General features: G+C 45.4%; 1 protein-coding gene across 1 annotated transcript in view; it reads left to right on the top strand.

Moving 5' to 3' along the window:
• LOC120063338 (single-stranded DNA-binding protein 2) overlaps window positions 1-16,654 on the top strand; it is a 115,913-nt gene that overhangs the window by 81,688 nt on the left and 17,571 nt on the right. The window contains exon 5 of the mRNA XM_039013663.1: window positions 8,329-8,418. Coding sequence (XP_038869591.1) covers window positions 8,329-8,418 — 90 coding nt within the window. The remainder of the gene's footprint in view (window positions 1-8,328; window positions 8,419-16,654) is intronic.

Raw genomic sequence — 16,654 nt, 5'->3', positions numbered from 1 at the left:
GGTTAGCGTAGGGTAACCCTGTAACAGGGTGGTTAGCGTAGTGTAATCCTGTAACAGTGTGGTTAGCGTAGTGTAATCCTGTAACAGTGTGGTTAGCGTAGTGTAATCATGTAACAGTGTGGTTAGCGTAGTGTAATCCTGTAACAGTGTGGTTAGCGTAGTGTAATCCTGTAACAGGGTGGTTAGCGTAGTGTAATCCTGTAACAGTGTGGTTAGCGTAGTATAACAGTGTGGTTAGCGTAATGTAACAGTGTGGTTAGCGTAGTGTAACCTAACAGTGTGGTTAGCGTAGTGTAATCCTGTAACAGTGTGGTTAGCGTAGTGTAATCCTGTAACAGTGTGGTTAGCGTAGTGTAACCCTGTAACAGGGTGGTTAGCGTAGTGTAAACCTGTAACAGTGTGGTTAGCGTAGTGTAATCCTGTAACAGTGTGGTTAGCGTAGTGTAATCATGTAACAGTGTGGTTAGCGTAGTGTAATCCTGTAACAGTGTGGTTAGCGTAGTGTAATCCTGTAACAGTGTGGTTAGCGTAGTGTAATCCTGTAACAGTGTGGTTAGCGTAGTATAACAGTGTGGTTAGCGTAATGTAACAGTGTGGTTAGCGTAGTGTAACCTAACAGTGTGGTTAGCGTAGTGTAATCCTGTAACAGTGTGGTTAGCGTAGTGTAATCCTGTAACAGTGTGGTTAGCGTAGTGTAACCCTGTAACAGGGTGGTTAGCGTAGTGTAATCCTGTAACAGGGTGGTTAGCGTAGTGTAAACCTGTAACAGTGTGGTTAGCGTAGTGTAATCCTGTAACAGGGTTGTTAGCGTAGTAAAATAATGTGGTTAGCATAGTGTAACCCTGTAACAGGGTGGTTAGCGTAGTGTAATCCTGTGACAGGGTGGTTAGCGTAGTGTAATCCTGTAACAGTGTGGTTAGCATAGTGTAATCCTGTAACAGGGTGGTTAGCGTAGTGTAATCCTGTAACAGTGTGGTTAGCGTAGTGTAATCCTGTAACAGTGTGGTTAGCGTAGTGTAATACTGTAACAGTGTGGTTAGCGTAGTGTAATCCTGTAACAGTGTGGTTAGCGTAGTGTAAACCTGTAACAGGGTGGTTAGCGTAGTGTAATCCTGTAACAGTGTGGTTAGCATAGTAAAACAGTGTGGTTAGCGTAATGTAACAGTGTGGTTAGCGTAGTGTAACCTAACAGTGTGGTTAGCGTAGTGTAATCATGTAACAGTGTGGTTAGCGCAGTGTAATCCTGTAACAGTGTGGTTAGCGCAGTGTAATCCTGTAACAGGGTGGTTACCGTAGTGTAACCCTGTAACAGGGTGGTTAGCGTAGTGTAACCATGTAACAGTGTGGTTATCGTAGTGTAATCCTGTAACAGTGTGGTTAGCATAGTGTAATCCTGTGACAGGGTGGTTAGTGTAGTGTAATCCTGTGACAGTGTGGTTAGCGTAGGGTAACCCTGTAACAGGGTGGTTAGCGTAGTATAACAGTGTGGTTAGCATAGTGTAACCCTGTAACAGGGTGGTTAGCGTAGGGTAACCCTGTAACAGGGTGGTTAGCGTAGTATAACAGTGTGGTTAGCGTAATGTAACAGTGTGGTTAGCGTAGTGTATCCCTCTAACAGTGTGGTTAGCATAGTGTAAACCTGTAACAGTGTAGTTAGCGTAGTGTAATCCTGTAACAGTGTGGTTAGCGTAGTGTAATCATGTAACAGTGTGGTTAGCGTAGTGTAATCCTGTAACAGTGTGGTTAGCGTAGTGTAATCCTGTAACAGGGTGGTTAGCGTAGTGTAATCCTGTAACAGTGTGGTTAGCGTAGTATAACAGTGTGGTTAGCGTAATGTAACAGTGTGGTTAGCGTAGTGTAACCTAACAGTGTGGTTAGCGTAGTGTAATCCTGTAACAGTGTGGTTAGCGTAGTGTAATCCTGTAACAGTGTGGTTAGCGTAGTGTAATCCAGTAACAGGGTGGTTAGCGTAGTGTAATCCTGTAACAGTGTGGTTAGCGTAGTGTAATCCTGTAACAGCGTGGTTAGCGTAGTGTAACCCTGTAACAGGGTGGTTAGCGTAGTGTAACCATGTAACAGTGTGGTTAGCGGAGTGTAATCCTGTAACAGTGTGGTTAGCATAGTGTAATCCTGTGACAGGGTGGTTAGCGTAGTGTAATCCTGTGACAGTGTGGTTAGCGTTGTGTAACCCTGTAACAGGGTGGTTAGCGTAGGGTAACCCTGTAATAGTGTGGTTAACGTAGTGTAACCCTGTAACAGGGTGGTTAGCGTAGGGTAACCCTGTAACAGGGTGGTTAGCGTAGTGTAATCCTGTAACAGTGTGGTTAGCGTAGTGTAATCCTGTAACAGTGTGGTTAGCGTAGTGTAATCATGTAACAGTGTGGTTAGCGTAGTGTAATCCTGTAACAGTGTGGTTAGCGTAGTGTAATCCTGTAACAGGGTGGTTAGCGTAGTGTAATCCTGTAACAATGTGGTTAGCGTAGTATAACAGTGTGGTTAGCGTAATGTTACAGTGTGGTTAGCGTAGTGTAACCTAACAGTGTGGTTAGCGTAGTGTAATCCTGTAACAGTGTGGTTAGCGTAGTGTAATCCTGTAACAGTGTGGTTAGCGTAGTGTAACCCTGTAACAGGGTGGTTAGCGTAGTGTAAACCTGTAACAGTGTGGTTAGCATAGTGTAATCCTGTAACAGTGTGGTTAGCGTAGTGTAATCATGTAACAGTGTGGTTAGCGTAGTGTAATCCTGTAACAGTGTGGTTAGCGTAGTGTAATCCTGTAACAGTGTGGTTAGCGTAGTGTAATCCTGTAACAGTGTGGTTAGCGTAGTATAACAGTGTGGTTAGCGTAATGTAACAGTGTGGTTAGCGTAGTGTAACCTAACAGTGTGGTTAGCGTAGTGTAATCCTGTAACAGTGTGGTTAGCGTAGTGTAATCCTGTAACAGGATGGTTAGCGTAGTGTAATCCAGTAACAGGGTGGTTAGCGTAGTGTAATCCTGTAACAGGGTGGTTAGCGTAGTGTAATCCTGTAACAGGGTGGTTAGCGTAGTGTAACCATGTAACAGGTTGGTTAGCGTAGTGTAATACTGTAACAGGGTGGTTAGCGTAGTGTAATCCTGTAACAGGGTGGTTAGCGTAGTGTAACCCTGTAACAGGGTGGTTAGCGTAGTGTAACCCTGTAACAGGGTGGTTAGCGTAGTGTAATCCTGTAACAGGGTGTTTAGCGTAGTGTAACCCTGTAACAGGGTGGTTAGCGTAGTGTAATCCTGTAACAGTGTGGTTAGCGTAGTGTAACCCTGTAACAGGGTGGTTAGCGTAGTGTAATCCCGTAACAGTGTGGTTAGCATAGTGTAATCCTGTAACAGGGGGGTTAGCGTAGTGTAATCCTGTAACAGGGTGGTTAGCGTAGTGTAATCCTGTAACAGTGTGGTTGGCGTAGTGTAATCCTGTAACAGGGGGGTTAGCGTAGTGTAATCCTGTAACAGTGTGGTTAGCATAGTGTAATCCTGTAACGGGGTGGTTAGCGTAGTGTAACCCTGTCCTCCAGAGTGGTGCTGTGAATAATTTAGATTACAGATGAGTTTGCCAGCAGGTCCAGGTGTCCCTCTAAGTAGGAGAGGTCAGAGTGTTTTCCCTGCTTCAGCTTTCCTCAGTCACGCTGACGCACGCACACACGCGCGCAGGCACACAACCACACACACACCTCAGATCTCAATGCTACTCTCAGCTCTTGTCAAAGTGTAAACAAAGTTCTGTGTGAACTGTAGACTGTAGACTGAAGACTCTTAATCAGTGTGTGCGTTTTCAATGTTTGAACAGGTTAGGTGCTAGAACACCAGGCCTTAACGTCTACACACTACCAAACAATGCTGTCCAACAGTACAACAGTATTAATCTCACTCTTTGAGTGAGCCTGTGGACAAATGGTTGTGTTTAATCTGTAAACCATAGTAACATAAACCTACTGTTGAGCCCCCTCCAACACACAGTCCGACTTGGCTAAGACGTACCAACTGTGTTTCTAACAAGAAAGCTTAGAAGGTGTGCTTGTGGTCGATGTGAAATGTAGTTTAATTCAGAAATAAAAAACGATTGTGGTAGTTGTCCTGTGATGACATGTAGGGCTGGGAGGCTGTTGTGTTGGGGCTGTCTGTGTTGTGTGCTGCAGGGGCTGTAGGGCTGGGAGGCTGTTGTGTTGGGGCTGTCTGGGTTGTGTGCTGCAGGGGCTGTAGGGCTGGGAGGCTGTTGTGTTGAGGCTGTCTGTGTTGTGTGCTGCAGGGGCTGTAGGGCTGAGAGGCTGTTGTGTTGAGGCTGTCTGTGTTGTGTGCTGCAGGGGCTGTAGGGCTGGGAGGCTGTTGTGTTGAGGCTGTCTGTGTTGTGTGCTGCAGGGGCTGTAGGGCTGGGAGGCTGTTGTGTTGGGGCTGTCTGTGTTGTGTGCTGCAGGGGCTGTAGGGCTGGGAGGCTGTTGTGTTGAGGCTGTCTGTGTTGTGTGCTGCAGGGGCTGTAGGGCTGAGAGGCTGTTGTTTTGAGGCTGTCTGTGTTGTGTGCTGCAGGGGCTGTAGGGCTGAGAGGCTGTTGTGTTGAGGCTGTCTGTGTTGTGTGCTGCAGGGGCTGTAGGGCTGGGAGGCTGTTGTGTTGAGGCTGTCTGTGTTGTGTGCTGCAGGGGCTGTAGGGCTGAGAGGCTGTTGTTTTGAGGCTGTCTGTGTTGTGTGCTGCAGGGGCTGTAGGGCTGGGAGGCTGTTGTGTTGGGGCTGTCTGTGTTGTGTGCTGCAGGGGCTGTAGGGCTGGGAGGCTGTTGTGTTGAGGCTGTCTGTGTTGTGTGCTGCAGGGGCTGTAGGGCTGAGAGGCTGTTGTTTTGAGGCTGTCTGTGTTGTGTGCTGCAGGGGCTGTAGGGCTGAGAGGCTGTTGTGTTGAGGCTGTCTGTGTTGTGTGCTGCAGGGGCTGTAGGGCTGGAAGGCTGTTGTGTTGAGGCTGTCTGTGTTGTGTGCTGCAGGGGCTGTAGGGCTGGAAGGCTGTTGTGTTGAGGCTGTCTGTGTTGTGTGCTGCAGGGGCTGTAGGGCTGGGAGGCTGTTGTGTTGAGGCTGTCTGTGTTGTGTGCTGCAGGGGCTGTAGGGCTGGAAGGCTGTTGTTGTCGTTGTTGTTTTCTCCCAGTGAAGGAGGCTGCTGTGCAGTGGGGGCAGGGAATATCTTGATGTTTTTCTTGTTGGTTTATTTGGAAAAGGCTGCTTAGTCAGCAGGTCAGGTAGATATTTCTCCCCCCCCCCTCTATCTCTGAGAAGGCAGACTCAGCAGACCTCCAGGCTGCCAGTGAGTGGAAAGCATGCTGGGTAATCCGGAGTGAGAGGAGAAATGAAGGCAGGGGAAAAGAACACTACCATTCACAGAGAGAGTGCAGTACTGTGAACACAAACACACATGCCACACACCTGTCCTGAACAATGTTCTCCGCCAATGAGCCTTCCATCCATACCTTCATTTGTTTAAGCAAAATACACACACTGTTTACATAGAGCAGTGCAATTTCAACACAAGAACTGTATGTATCCTGTGGGAGTAGTTTGCCATTGTCTTGGCTCTGATTAGTAACTGTGTTGCAGTCTGACCTAAAAAATCAGCCAGCGGAAACTTCAGAGTTTGGGTCTGTCTCACAGTCTATGCCTAAGGAGGGAAGGAGGGAGAGGTAGAGGATGAAGAGAGAGGATGAAGGAAGAGGGGGAGAGAGGACGACAGAGAGATGACAGGAAAGAGTGGAGGGGTGGAGAGAGAGGCAGAGAAGGGGGAGAGAGGACGACAGAGAGATGACAGGAAAGAGTGGAGGGGTGGAGAGAGAGGCAGAGAAGGGGGAGAGAGGACGACAGAGAGATGACAGGAAAGAGTGGAGGGGTGGAGAGAGAGGCAGAGAAGGGGGAGAGAGGACGAGAGAGAGATGACAGGAAAGAGTGGAGGGGTGGAGAGAGAGGCAGAGAAGGGGGAGAGAGGACGACAGAGAGATGACAGGAAAGAGTGGAGGGGTGGAGAGAGAGGCAGAGAAGGGGGAGAGAGGACGACAGAGAGATGACAGGAAAGAGTGGAGGGGTGGAGAGAGAGGCAGAGAAGGGGGAGAGAGGACGAGAGAGAGATGACAGGAAAGAGTGGAGGGGTGGAGAGAGAGGCAGAGAAGGGGGAGAGAGGACGACAGAGAGATGACAGGAAAGAGTGGAGGGGTGGAGAGAGAGGCAGAGAAGGGGGAGAGAGGACGACAGAGAGATGACAGGAAAGAGTGGAGGGGTGGAGAGAGAGGCAGAGAAGGGGGAGAGAGGGAGTGAGAAGATATGCAGACAAACAGCAAGAAACTGCATTTACTGAAATGTTTATTGTTTTGCGGACCACGTTTGATATACGTGCTGATACTGATACTTTTCATTTATGACTATTAACAGTTGATAGTATACATTAGAAGAATCCTATATGTTGTCTGTGCAGAGAAACCATAACTAAGAGGTGGAGGTTGTGGTATTGTAATGTTTGGGAGACTGTGTGTGAGTGTGGGAAGGGCGTAGACTGTCTTCCCTATCACTCACCACCTCTTTGCGGGCCACCAGCATCTCGCCTCTATCCCCTACCTCTGAATCTTGACCCTTAATTACGCTCCTGTCCGTGCCCATCTCCCTGCCTCCCTGCCCATAGCCGTTGCCTTGTGGTGTGTTTGGAGCTTGGTAATATTGGGGAGTTTGTACTATAGCACAGGAAGCAGTCCGAGGCAGTGGTGAAACGTGCCCGCGCCACCCGTCTGAGAGAGAACAATATAAAGAGTAAAAATAACCTGGGCGGCTGGCCTGCCACAATGCCACAGTGCCAGGTCAGGAACACACACAGGAAAGAGCCCACTGAGACAGAGGACGGAGGACGGAGGGGAGACTCATTTGATCATGACATGATAACAAACTGGGCTACTGTTATGATCTGCTCCTGTATAATAGGTAGTCATGGGCTGGATTATAGGTAGTCATGTCCTGGATAATAGGTAGTCATGAACTGGATTATAGGTAGTTATGGGCTGGATTATAGGTAGTCATGTCCTGGATAATAGGTAGTCATGGGCTGGATTATAGGTAGTCATGGGCTGGATTATAGGTAGTCATGGGCTGGATTATAGGTAGTCATGGGCTGGATTATAGGGAGTCATGTCCTGGATTATAGGTAGTTATGGGCTGGATTATAGGTAGTCATGTCCTGGATAATAGGTAGTCATGGGCTGGATTATAGGTAGTCATGTACTGGATTATAGGTAGTCATGAGCTGGATTATAGGTAGTCATGGGCTGGATTATAGGTAGTCATGGGGTGGATTATAGGTAGTCATGGGCTGGATTATAGGTAGTCATGGGCTGGATTATAGGTAGTCATGGGTTGGATTATAGGTAGTCACGGGCTGGATTATAGGTAGTCACGGGATAGATTATAGGTAGTTATGTCCTGAATTATAGGTAGACATTTCCTGAATTATAGGTAGTCATGTCCTGGATTATAGGTAGTCATGCGCTGGATTATAGGTAGTCATAGGCTGGATTATAGGTAGTCATGGGCTGGATTATAGGTAGTCATGGGCTGGATTATAGGTAGTCATGGGCTGGATTATAGGTAGTCACGGGCTGGATTATAGGTAGTCACGGGATGGATTATAGGTAGTCACGGGATGGATTATAGGTAGTCACGGGATGGATTATAGGTAGTCATGTCCTGGATTATAGGTAGTCATGGACTGGATTATAGGTAGTCATGTCCTGGAATATAGGTAGTCATGGGCTGGATTATAGGTAGTCATAGGCTGTATTATAGGTAGGCATGGGCTGGATTATAGGTAGGCTTGGGCTGGATTATAGGTAGTCATAGGCTGGATTATAGGTAGTCACGGGCTGGATTATAGGTAGTCACGGGATGGATTATAGGTAGTCATGTCCTGGATTAAAGGAGGTCATGTCCTGGATTATAGGTAGTCATGGACTGGATTATAGGTAGTCATGGGCTGGATTATAGGTAGTCATGGGCTGGATTATAGGTAGTCATGGGCTGGATTATAGGTAGTCATGGGCTGGATTATAGGTAGTCATGGGCTGGATTATAGGTAGTCATGGGTTGGATTATGGATTTTACTAGAGTTCAGTGAGTTTGAGTTGGTTAAAATATTGTGGGATATTGGCAGCTATTTTTTGGGTCTCCTGGTGTTGGAATGTTTGATGTCTTTGGACCTTTTCTGCATGAGTGTGTTAAAAGTTACCGCCTCACTGCTACACCATCCTCATGATCTAACCTGATTTTGTGTGTGTGCGCGCGTGCGTGTGTGTGTCTTCCAGAGTGCAGCAGCAGCTCCCAGTCCCATCCTTGGGAACCTTCCCCCAGGAGAGGGAATGCCAGTGGGACCCGTACCTCCAGGATTCTTCCAGGTACACACACATATACACACACACATACATACAGTATATACAGTTGAAGTCGGAAGTTTACATACACTTAGGTTGGAGTCATTAAAACTCGTTTTTCAACCACTCCACAAATTTCTTGTTAACAAACTATAGTTTTGACAAGTCGGTTAGGACGTCTACTTTGTGCATGACACAAGTAATATTTCCAACAATTGTTTACAGACAGATTATTTAATTTATAATTCACTGTATCACAATTCCAGTGGGTCAGAAGTTTACATACACTAAGTTGAATGTGCCTTTAAACAGCTTGGACAATTCCAGAAAATTATGTCATAGCTTTAGAAGCTTCTGATAGGCTAATTGACATAATTTGAGTCAATTGGAGGTGTACCTGCGGATGTATTTCAAGGCCTACCTTCAAACTCAGTGCCTCTTTGCTTGACATCATGGGAAAATCAAAAGAAATCAGCCAAGACCTCAGATTTTTTTTTAGACCTCCACAAGTCTGGTTCATCCTTGGGAGCAATTTCCAAACGCCTGAAGGTACCACGTTCATCTGTACAAGTAATAGTACGCCAGTATAAACACCATGGGACCACGCAGCCGTCACACCGCTCAGGAAGGAGACGCGTTCTGTCTCCTAGAGATGAACATACTTTGGTGCGAAAAGTGCAAATCAAGGACCTTGTGAAGATGCTGGAGGAAACAGGTACAAAAGTATCTATATCCACAGTAAAACGAGTCCTATATCGACATAACCTGAAAGGCCTCTCAGCAAGGAAGAAGCCACTGCTCCAAAACCGCCATAAAAAAGCCTGACTACGGTTTGCAACTGCACATGGGGACAAAGATCGTACTTTTTTAAGAAATGTCCTCTGGTTTGATGAAACAAAAATAGAACTGTTTGGCCATAATGACCATTGTTATGTTTGGAGGAAAAAAGGGAGGCTTGCAAGCCGAAGAACACCATCCCAACCATGAAGCATGGGGTTGGCAGCATCATGTTGTGGGGGTGCTTTGCTGCAGGAGAGACTGGTGCACTTCACAAAATAGATGGCATCATGAGGGAGGAAAATTATGTCGATATTTTGAAGCAATGTCTCAAGACATCAGTCAGGAAGTTAAAGCTTGGTCGCAAATGGGTCTTCCAAATGGACAATGACCCCAAGCATACTTCCAAAGTTGTGGCAAAATGGCTTAAGGACAACAAAGTCAAGGTATTTGTCACGTTCCTGACCTGTTTTCTGTTGTTTTTGTATGTGTTTAGTTGGTCAGGGCGTGAGTTGGGGTGGGTAGTCTATGTTATGTGTTTTCTATGTTGGGTTTAGGTGTTGCCTGATATGGTTCTCAATTAGAGGCAGGTGTTTGACGTTTCCTCTGATTGAGAACCATATTAAGGTAGGCTGTTCTCACTGTTTGTTTGTGGGTGATTGTTCCTGTGTCTGTGTATACCACACGGGACTGTTTCGTTTGTTCGTTCGTTTTAGGTAGTCTGTTCCTGTTTCATGCGTTCTTCGTCTATATGTAAGTTCTATTGTTCAGGTCAGTCTACGTCGTTTATTTGTTTTGTAGTTCATTCAAGTGTACTTCGTGTTTCGTCTTTCATTTAATAAATTCATTATGTATTCATCACCCGCTGCGCCTTGGTCCGCTCATTCACCACAAGACGAACGTTACAGTATTGGCGTGGCCATCACAAAGCCCTGACCTCAATCCTGTAGAAAATTGGTGGGCAGAACTGAAAAAGCGTGTGCGAGCAAGGAGGCCTACAAACCTGGAGGTATACACCATCTCTGTCAGGAGGAATGGGCCAAAATCACCCAACTTATTGTGGGAAGCTTGTGGAAGGCTACCCGAAATGTTTGACCCAAGTTAAACAATTTAAAGGCAATGCTACCAAATACTAATTGAGTGTATATAAACTTCTGACCCACTGGGCATGTGATGAAAGAAATAAAAGCTGAAATAAATCATTATCTCTACTATTATTCTGACATTTCACATTCTTAAAATCAAGTGGTGATCCTAACTGACCTAAAACAGGGAATTATTACTGGGATTAAATGTCAGGAATTGTGAAAAACTGAGTTTAAATGTATTTGGCTAAGGTGTATTTGAATATATAAAGCAGAAAAGGGGTCTTCCCTGTGCTGTGGCTGAATGGGCTACAGGGAAGTATTTAGTGTGCACACTCAGATTGGTGTGCATCATTGCGGTGGCCATAAAGTTCCTGCCATGTGTGTGAGAGACATAGATAGGTTGGCTATCAGATGAGTAATACAGAGTAAGACCAACAGAACACCTTGTCCTACAGCCAACGAACACACCACAGACACCAGGGAGCTCTCGCTCTCTTTTTCCCTCTCTACTCTCACTGTTGTCAGATGTGTCGTTAATGGCAACCTCTTGTCTTCAGGACATTGGTTTTGAGTGGGAGCAGAACAGGTGGAATCTGTGGAATGGTATGGCTAGAGTAGTTGAGTGGAGAGTTGATATGGACTGCAGAAAAAGGAAAATCTTCTGCTGAATTGAAATGGAGTTAAGTGTGTGCATGTGTGTGTGTGTGTGCGTGTGCGTGTGTGTGTGTGCGTGTGTGTGTGTGTGTGTGCGTGCGCGTGCTGATTGGGTTGGAGAAGGCTACCTGAACTTCATCCTCTTATTGGCAGCCTTACAACAACACTGACATGCTCACAGATGCTAATTCATACATGAACCTGTAGCTAGGAGTTGATTTGATTGTGTGTGTGCATGCCAGTGTGTGTGTTAATGCATGCATGTGCAGAGGTGTGTGTGTCCGTGTGCGTGTTTGTGTGTGTGTCTGTGCTGGTTGGGATGGAGAAGGCTACCTGTATTTCCAAAGTTTACAGTAATATATCCTTCCTTTGCAACCCCAGAGCACTATGAACCTCCTCTCTCAGGCAGTCAGTCAGTCTTTTTACACTACAGGAGTCAGATGGCTGGCAGCAGATTGATTAAATGTCATTAACATTCTAACTCTGACACTAAGATCAATAGCCTTCATTTTTAAGATCAGCTTTTCAGAAAACTCCAACTTGAGTCAAAACACACCCTTGTCCCCCCATCCTTCCTGCAAATCAATCATTGTTTTTTTTAATCCATCTTTTAAGATTATTTCTTGTCAAGGCCAATCACGATCCAAGACAGAGGCGGAGGCCTTACTGAATGATCAACAGACAAACAAACTGACCACATTAAAAGTTCTTAATGGCAGACACACACACACACTCACACTCACACTCACACACACACACACACACACACACACACACACACACACACACACACACACACACACACACACACACACACACACACACAGACACAGACACAGACACAGACACAGACACAGACACAGACACAGACACAGACACAGACACACACACACACACACACACACACAGAGACTGCAGTCCATATTGATTCATTAGAAACCAAAAAATATGTTTAAAGTGAGAAGTAGGCATTGGTCTGAAATTCACATGAGCATCAGGTTTTCCCACACACAGCTTTGACCTACTACAGTAGCTATGTCGGTCTATTGTACTTCAAACAATGTGTAGGCAGGTTGCTTAGGATTCAAACCTTCTCAAACATTGTGATTCATATTCTTCGATAAGGTGCTTCCACAATAGTGCAATTTGTATTGCATACAAGGTAAAGTAATGGATTATTCACACACTGCTTCACACATTGCATTAAGACATTATCCCAGTCCATTACTTTTTCAAGCCTTTTTTTATTATACGAAAGCAAGCTTTACTTTTATACTTAGAAGACCATAAGGCTTGATTGAGTGAGCTGTTTTGTCTTGTAGTACTTTATGTGGTACCTGCCTGTTGTTCTTTGCCGTTTATTTTTATTTATTTTGCAATATATGTAATTGAGAAAAATATACATTTCATAGTCACGTCCTTTTTGTGGTCAGTAGGTGTGCAACATAACAACATGTGGTGGTATGTTGGACACTTACTCATATAGTTAGAGAGGTCTATAGAATCTGTGTGCATTCCTGATTTCTGTCACCATTAGCTAATCTGTGTCATGTTGACAAACTCTAACCCACTTGTTTTGCAAACATGGTCCTCTTTTATCAATTGCTGTGCATGTCAATGGACAATTCATGACCTCTTTCAAATGAATATGTAGCTTAAAGTTCTGTTTTCTATTTGTATTTATTTTTGCAGTAAAGATGGTGACGCTACAATTAAACACATTTAGGCCTACAATAGAGTACCACAGTATGAGTCAGAATAACCATAAAACCTACCGGTCGAACAAGGAAATGGTTGCAATTGATTTTTTCAATTTTTCCACCATTCATTTTTTAGGGGATTTTAGAAACACTTCAGATAAGGGCTGTGTTTTGTGTAGGCTTACCCTGGCGTGACGTTTTGAGAACCATGTAAATCTCTCTAGGACAAGGTGAATTTTATCAATATATTTGCCTGTATTTACCCCATAAAAATTGAACACTAATTAGCTGCTAATGTGGCTATCATAAAGAACTACAAATGCCATGATCTGGACGAGACTGCTGAATCGAGGCAAAGTTAAGAATATCTGGATTAACTATCGAATGTTAGTTACATTTTGTAATGAATAAATTGGCAACATTTCTTTAAATTGGCAATTCTGTGAATTGTCTTGTGCAAGTTTTAAATTGACACAATACCTGTTAGCAAAGGTGTTCGCTAGCTAGAGATGATGTGTAGGAGCTGGCAGGGATGCCCATCTGAATGCCCATCTGAATGCCCATCTGCTAGCCTGCTAGCCGCGGCCCGCTAGCTGTCTAGAGCATATTGGACTGTTAGCTGAAGAGATCCATCGATCAATTTCTTGGGCCACTATACCTATTTTGCCAATTGGACTGTACCCCTTTACTACACGGAACCTTACTAATCCATCACGACTGGTCTGCCGACGTAACCGCACGAGGAGGCTCTGCACGAGGAGGCTACAGACTTCTTCCGTCGCGACGTCCCTCTAAGGCCCTTCTGCTAGCTAGCCGTACCCTTATCCTACTCCTCCTCTGTTCCTCTGGTGATGTAGAGGTTAATCCAGGCCCTGCAGTGCCTAGCTCCACTCCTATTCACGAGGTGCTCTCATTTGTTGACTTCTATAACCGTAAAAGCTTGGTTTCATGCATGTTAACATTAGAAGCCTCCTCCCTAAGTTTGTTTTATTCACTGCTTTAGCACACTCTGCCAACCTGGATGTCCTAGCCGTGTCTGAATCCTGGCTTAGGAAGACCACCAAAAACCCTGAAATTTCCATCCCTAACTATAACATTTTCCGACAAGATAGAACTGCCAAAGGGGGCGGAGTTGCAATCTACTGCAGAGTCTGCAGAGTTCTGTCTTACATTCCAGGTCTGTACCCAAACAATTCGAGCTTCTACTTTTAAAAATCCACCTTTCCAGAAACAAGTCTCTCACCGTTTCCGCTTGCTATAGACCACCCTCTGCCCCCAGCTGTGCCCTGGACACCATATGTGAATTGATTGCCCCCCATCTATCTTCAGAGCTCGTGCTGCTAGGTGACCTAAACTGGGACATTCTTAACACCCCGGGCCATCCTACAATCTAAGCTTGATGCCCTCAATCTCACATAAATTATCAATGAACCTACCATGTACAACCCCAAATCTGTAAACACGGGCAGCCTCAGAGATATCATCCTAACCAATTTGCCCTCTAAATACACCTCTGCTGTTTTCAACCAAGATCTCAGCGATCACTGCCTCATTGCCTGCATCCGTAATGGGTCTGCGGTCAAACGACCACCCCTCATCACTGTCAAACGCTCGCTAAAACACTTCAGCGAACAGGCCTTTCTAATCGACCTGGCCCGGGTATCCTGGAAGGATATTGACCTCATCCCGTCAGTAGAGGATGCCTGGTTATTCTTTAAAAGTGCTTTCCTCACCATCTTAAATAAGCATGCCCCATTCAAAAAATGTAGAACCAGGAACAGATATTATAGCCCTTGTTTCACTCCAGACATGACTGCCCTTAACCAGCACAAAAACATCCTGTGGCGTACTGCATTAGCATCGAATAGCCACCGTAATATGCAACTTTTCAGGGAAGTTAGGAACCAATATACACAGGCAGATAGGAAAGCTAAGGCTAGCTTTTTCAAACAGAAATTTGCAGCACAAACTCAAAAAAGTGTTGGGACACTGTAAAGTCCATGGAGAATAAGAGCACTTCCTCCCAGCTGCCCACTGCACTGAGGCTAGGAAACACTGTCACCACCGATAAATCCACGATAATTGAGATTATCAATAAGCATTTTTCTATGGCTGGCCATGCTTTCCACCTGGCTACCCCTACCCCGGTCAACAGCCCTGCACCCCCCACAGCAACTCGCCCAAGCCTCCCCCATTTCTCCTTCACCCAAATCCAGATAGCTGATGTTCTGAAAGAGCTGCAAAATCTGGACCTCTACAAATCAGCCGGACAATCTGGACCCTCTCTTTCTACAATTACCTGCCGAAATTGTTGCAACCCCTATTACAAACCTGTTCAACCTCTCTTTCGTGTCGTCTGAGATTCCCAAAGATTGGAAAGCTGCCGCGGTCATCCCCCTATTCAAATGGGGAGACACTCTAGACCCAAACTGCTACAGACCTATATCTATCCTACCTTGCCTTTCTAAAGTCTTCGAAAACCAAGTTAACAAACAGATTACCGACCATTTCGAATCCCACCGTACCTTCTCCGCTATGCAATCTGGTTTCAGAGCTGGTCATGGGTGCACCTCAGCCACGCTCAAGGTCCTAAATGATATCATAAACACCATTGATAAGAGACAATACTGTGCAGTCGTATTCATCGACCTGGCCAAGGCGTTTGACTCTGTCAATCACCACATTCTTATTGGCAGACTCAACAGCCTTGGTTTCTCAAATGACTGCCTCGCCTGGTTCACCAACTACTTTTCTGATAGAGTTCAGTGTGTCAAATCGGAGGGCCTGTTGTCCGGACCTCTAGCAGTCTCTATTGGGGTGCCACAGGGTTCAATTCTCGGGCCGACTCTCTTCTCTGTATACATCAATGATGTCGCTCTTGCTGCTGGTGATTCTCTGATCCACCTCTATGCAGACGACACCATTCTGTATACTTCTGGCCCTTCTTTGGACACTGTGTTAACTAACCTCCAGACGAGCTTCAATGCCATACAACTCTCCTTCCGTGGCCTCCAACTACTCTTAAATGCAAGTAAAACTAAATGCATGCTCTTCAACCGATCGCTGCCTGCACCTGCCCGCCAGTACAGCATCACTACTCTGGACGGTTTTGACTTAGAATATGTGGACAACTACAAATACCTAAGTGTCTGTAAACTCTCCTTCCAGACTCATATTAAGCATCTCCAATCCAAAATTAAATCTAGAATCGGCTTCCTATTTCACAAAAAAGTATCCTTCACTCATGCTGCCAAACATACCCTCGTAAAACTGACTATTCTACCGATCCTCGACTTCGACGATGTAATTTACAAAATAGCCTGCAACACTCTACTCAACAAATTGGATGCAGTCTATTACAGTGCCATCCGTTTTGTCACCAAAGCCCCATATACTACCCACCACTGCGATATGTACGCTCTCGTTGGCTGGCCCTCGCTTCATACTCGTCGCCAAACCCACTGGCTACAGGTAAAGCCCCGTCTTATCTCAGCTCACTGGTCACCATAGCAGCACCCACCCATAGCACGCGCTCCAGCAGGTATATTTCACTGGTCACCCCCAAAGCCAATTCCTCCTTTGGCCGCCTTTCCTTCCAGTTCTCTGCTGCCAATGTCTGGAACGAACTGCAAAAATCCCTGAAGCTGGAGACTCATATCTCCCTCACTAACTTTAAGCACCAGCTGTCAGAGCAGCTCACAGATCACTGCACCTGTACATAGCCCATCTGTAAATAGCCCATCCAACTACCACATCCCCATACTGTATTTATTTATTTATTTTGCTCCTTTGAACCCCAGTATCTCTACTTGCACATTCATCTTCTGCACATCTATCACTCCAGTGTTTAATTGCTATATTGTAATTACTTCGCCACTATGGCCTATTTATTGCCTTACCTCCCTTATCTTATCTCATTTGCAAACACTGTATATAGACTTTTTCTACTGTATTATTGACTGTATGTTTGTTTATTCCATGTATAACTCTGTGTTGTTGTATGTTTCGAACTGCTTTGCTTTATCTTGGCCAGGTCACAGT

Source organism: Salvelinus namaycush, chromosome 18 (assembly GCF_016432855.1).
Source record: "Salvelinus namaycush isolate Seneca chromosome 18, SaNama_1.0, whole genome shotgun sequence".
NCBI lineage: Eukaryota > Metazoa > Chordata > Actinopteri > Salmoniformes > Salmonidae > Salvelinus > Salvelinus namaycush.
The sequence above is the reverse complement of the archived record's forward strand: the minus strand, read 5'-3'. Positions and strand labels throughout refer to the sequence as shown.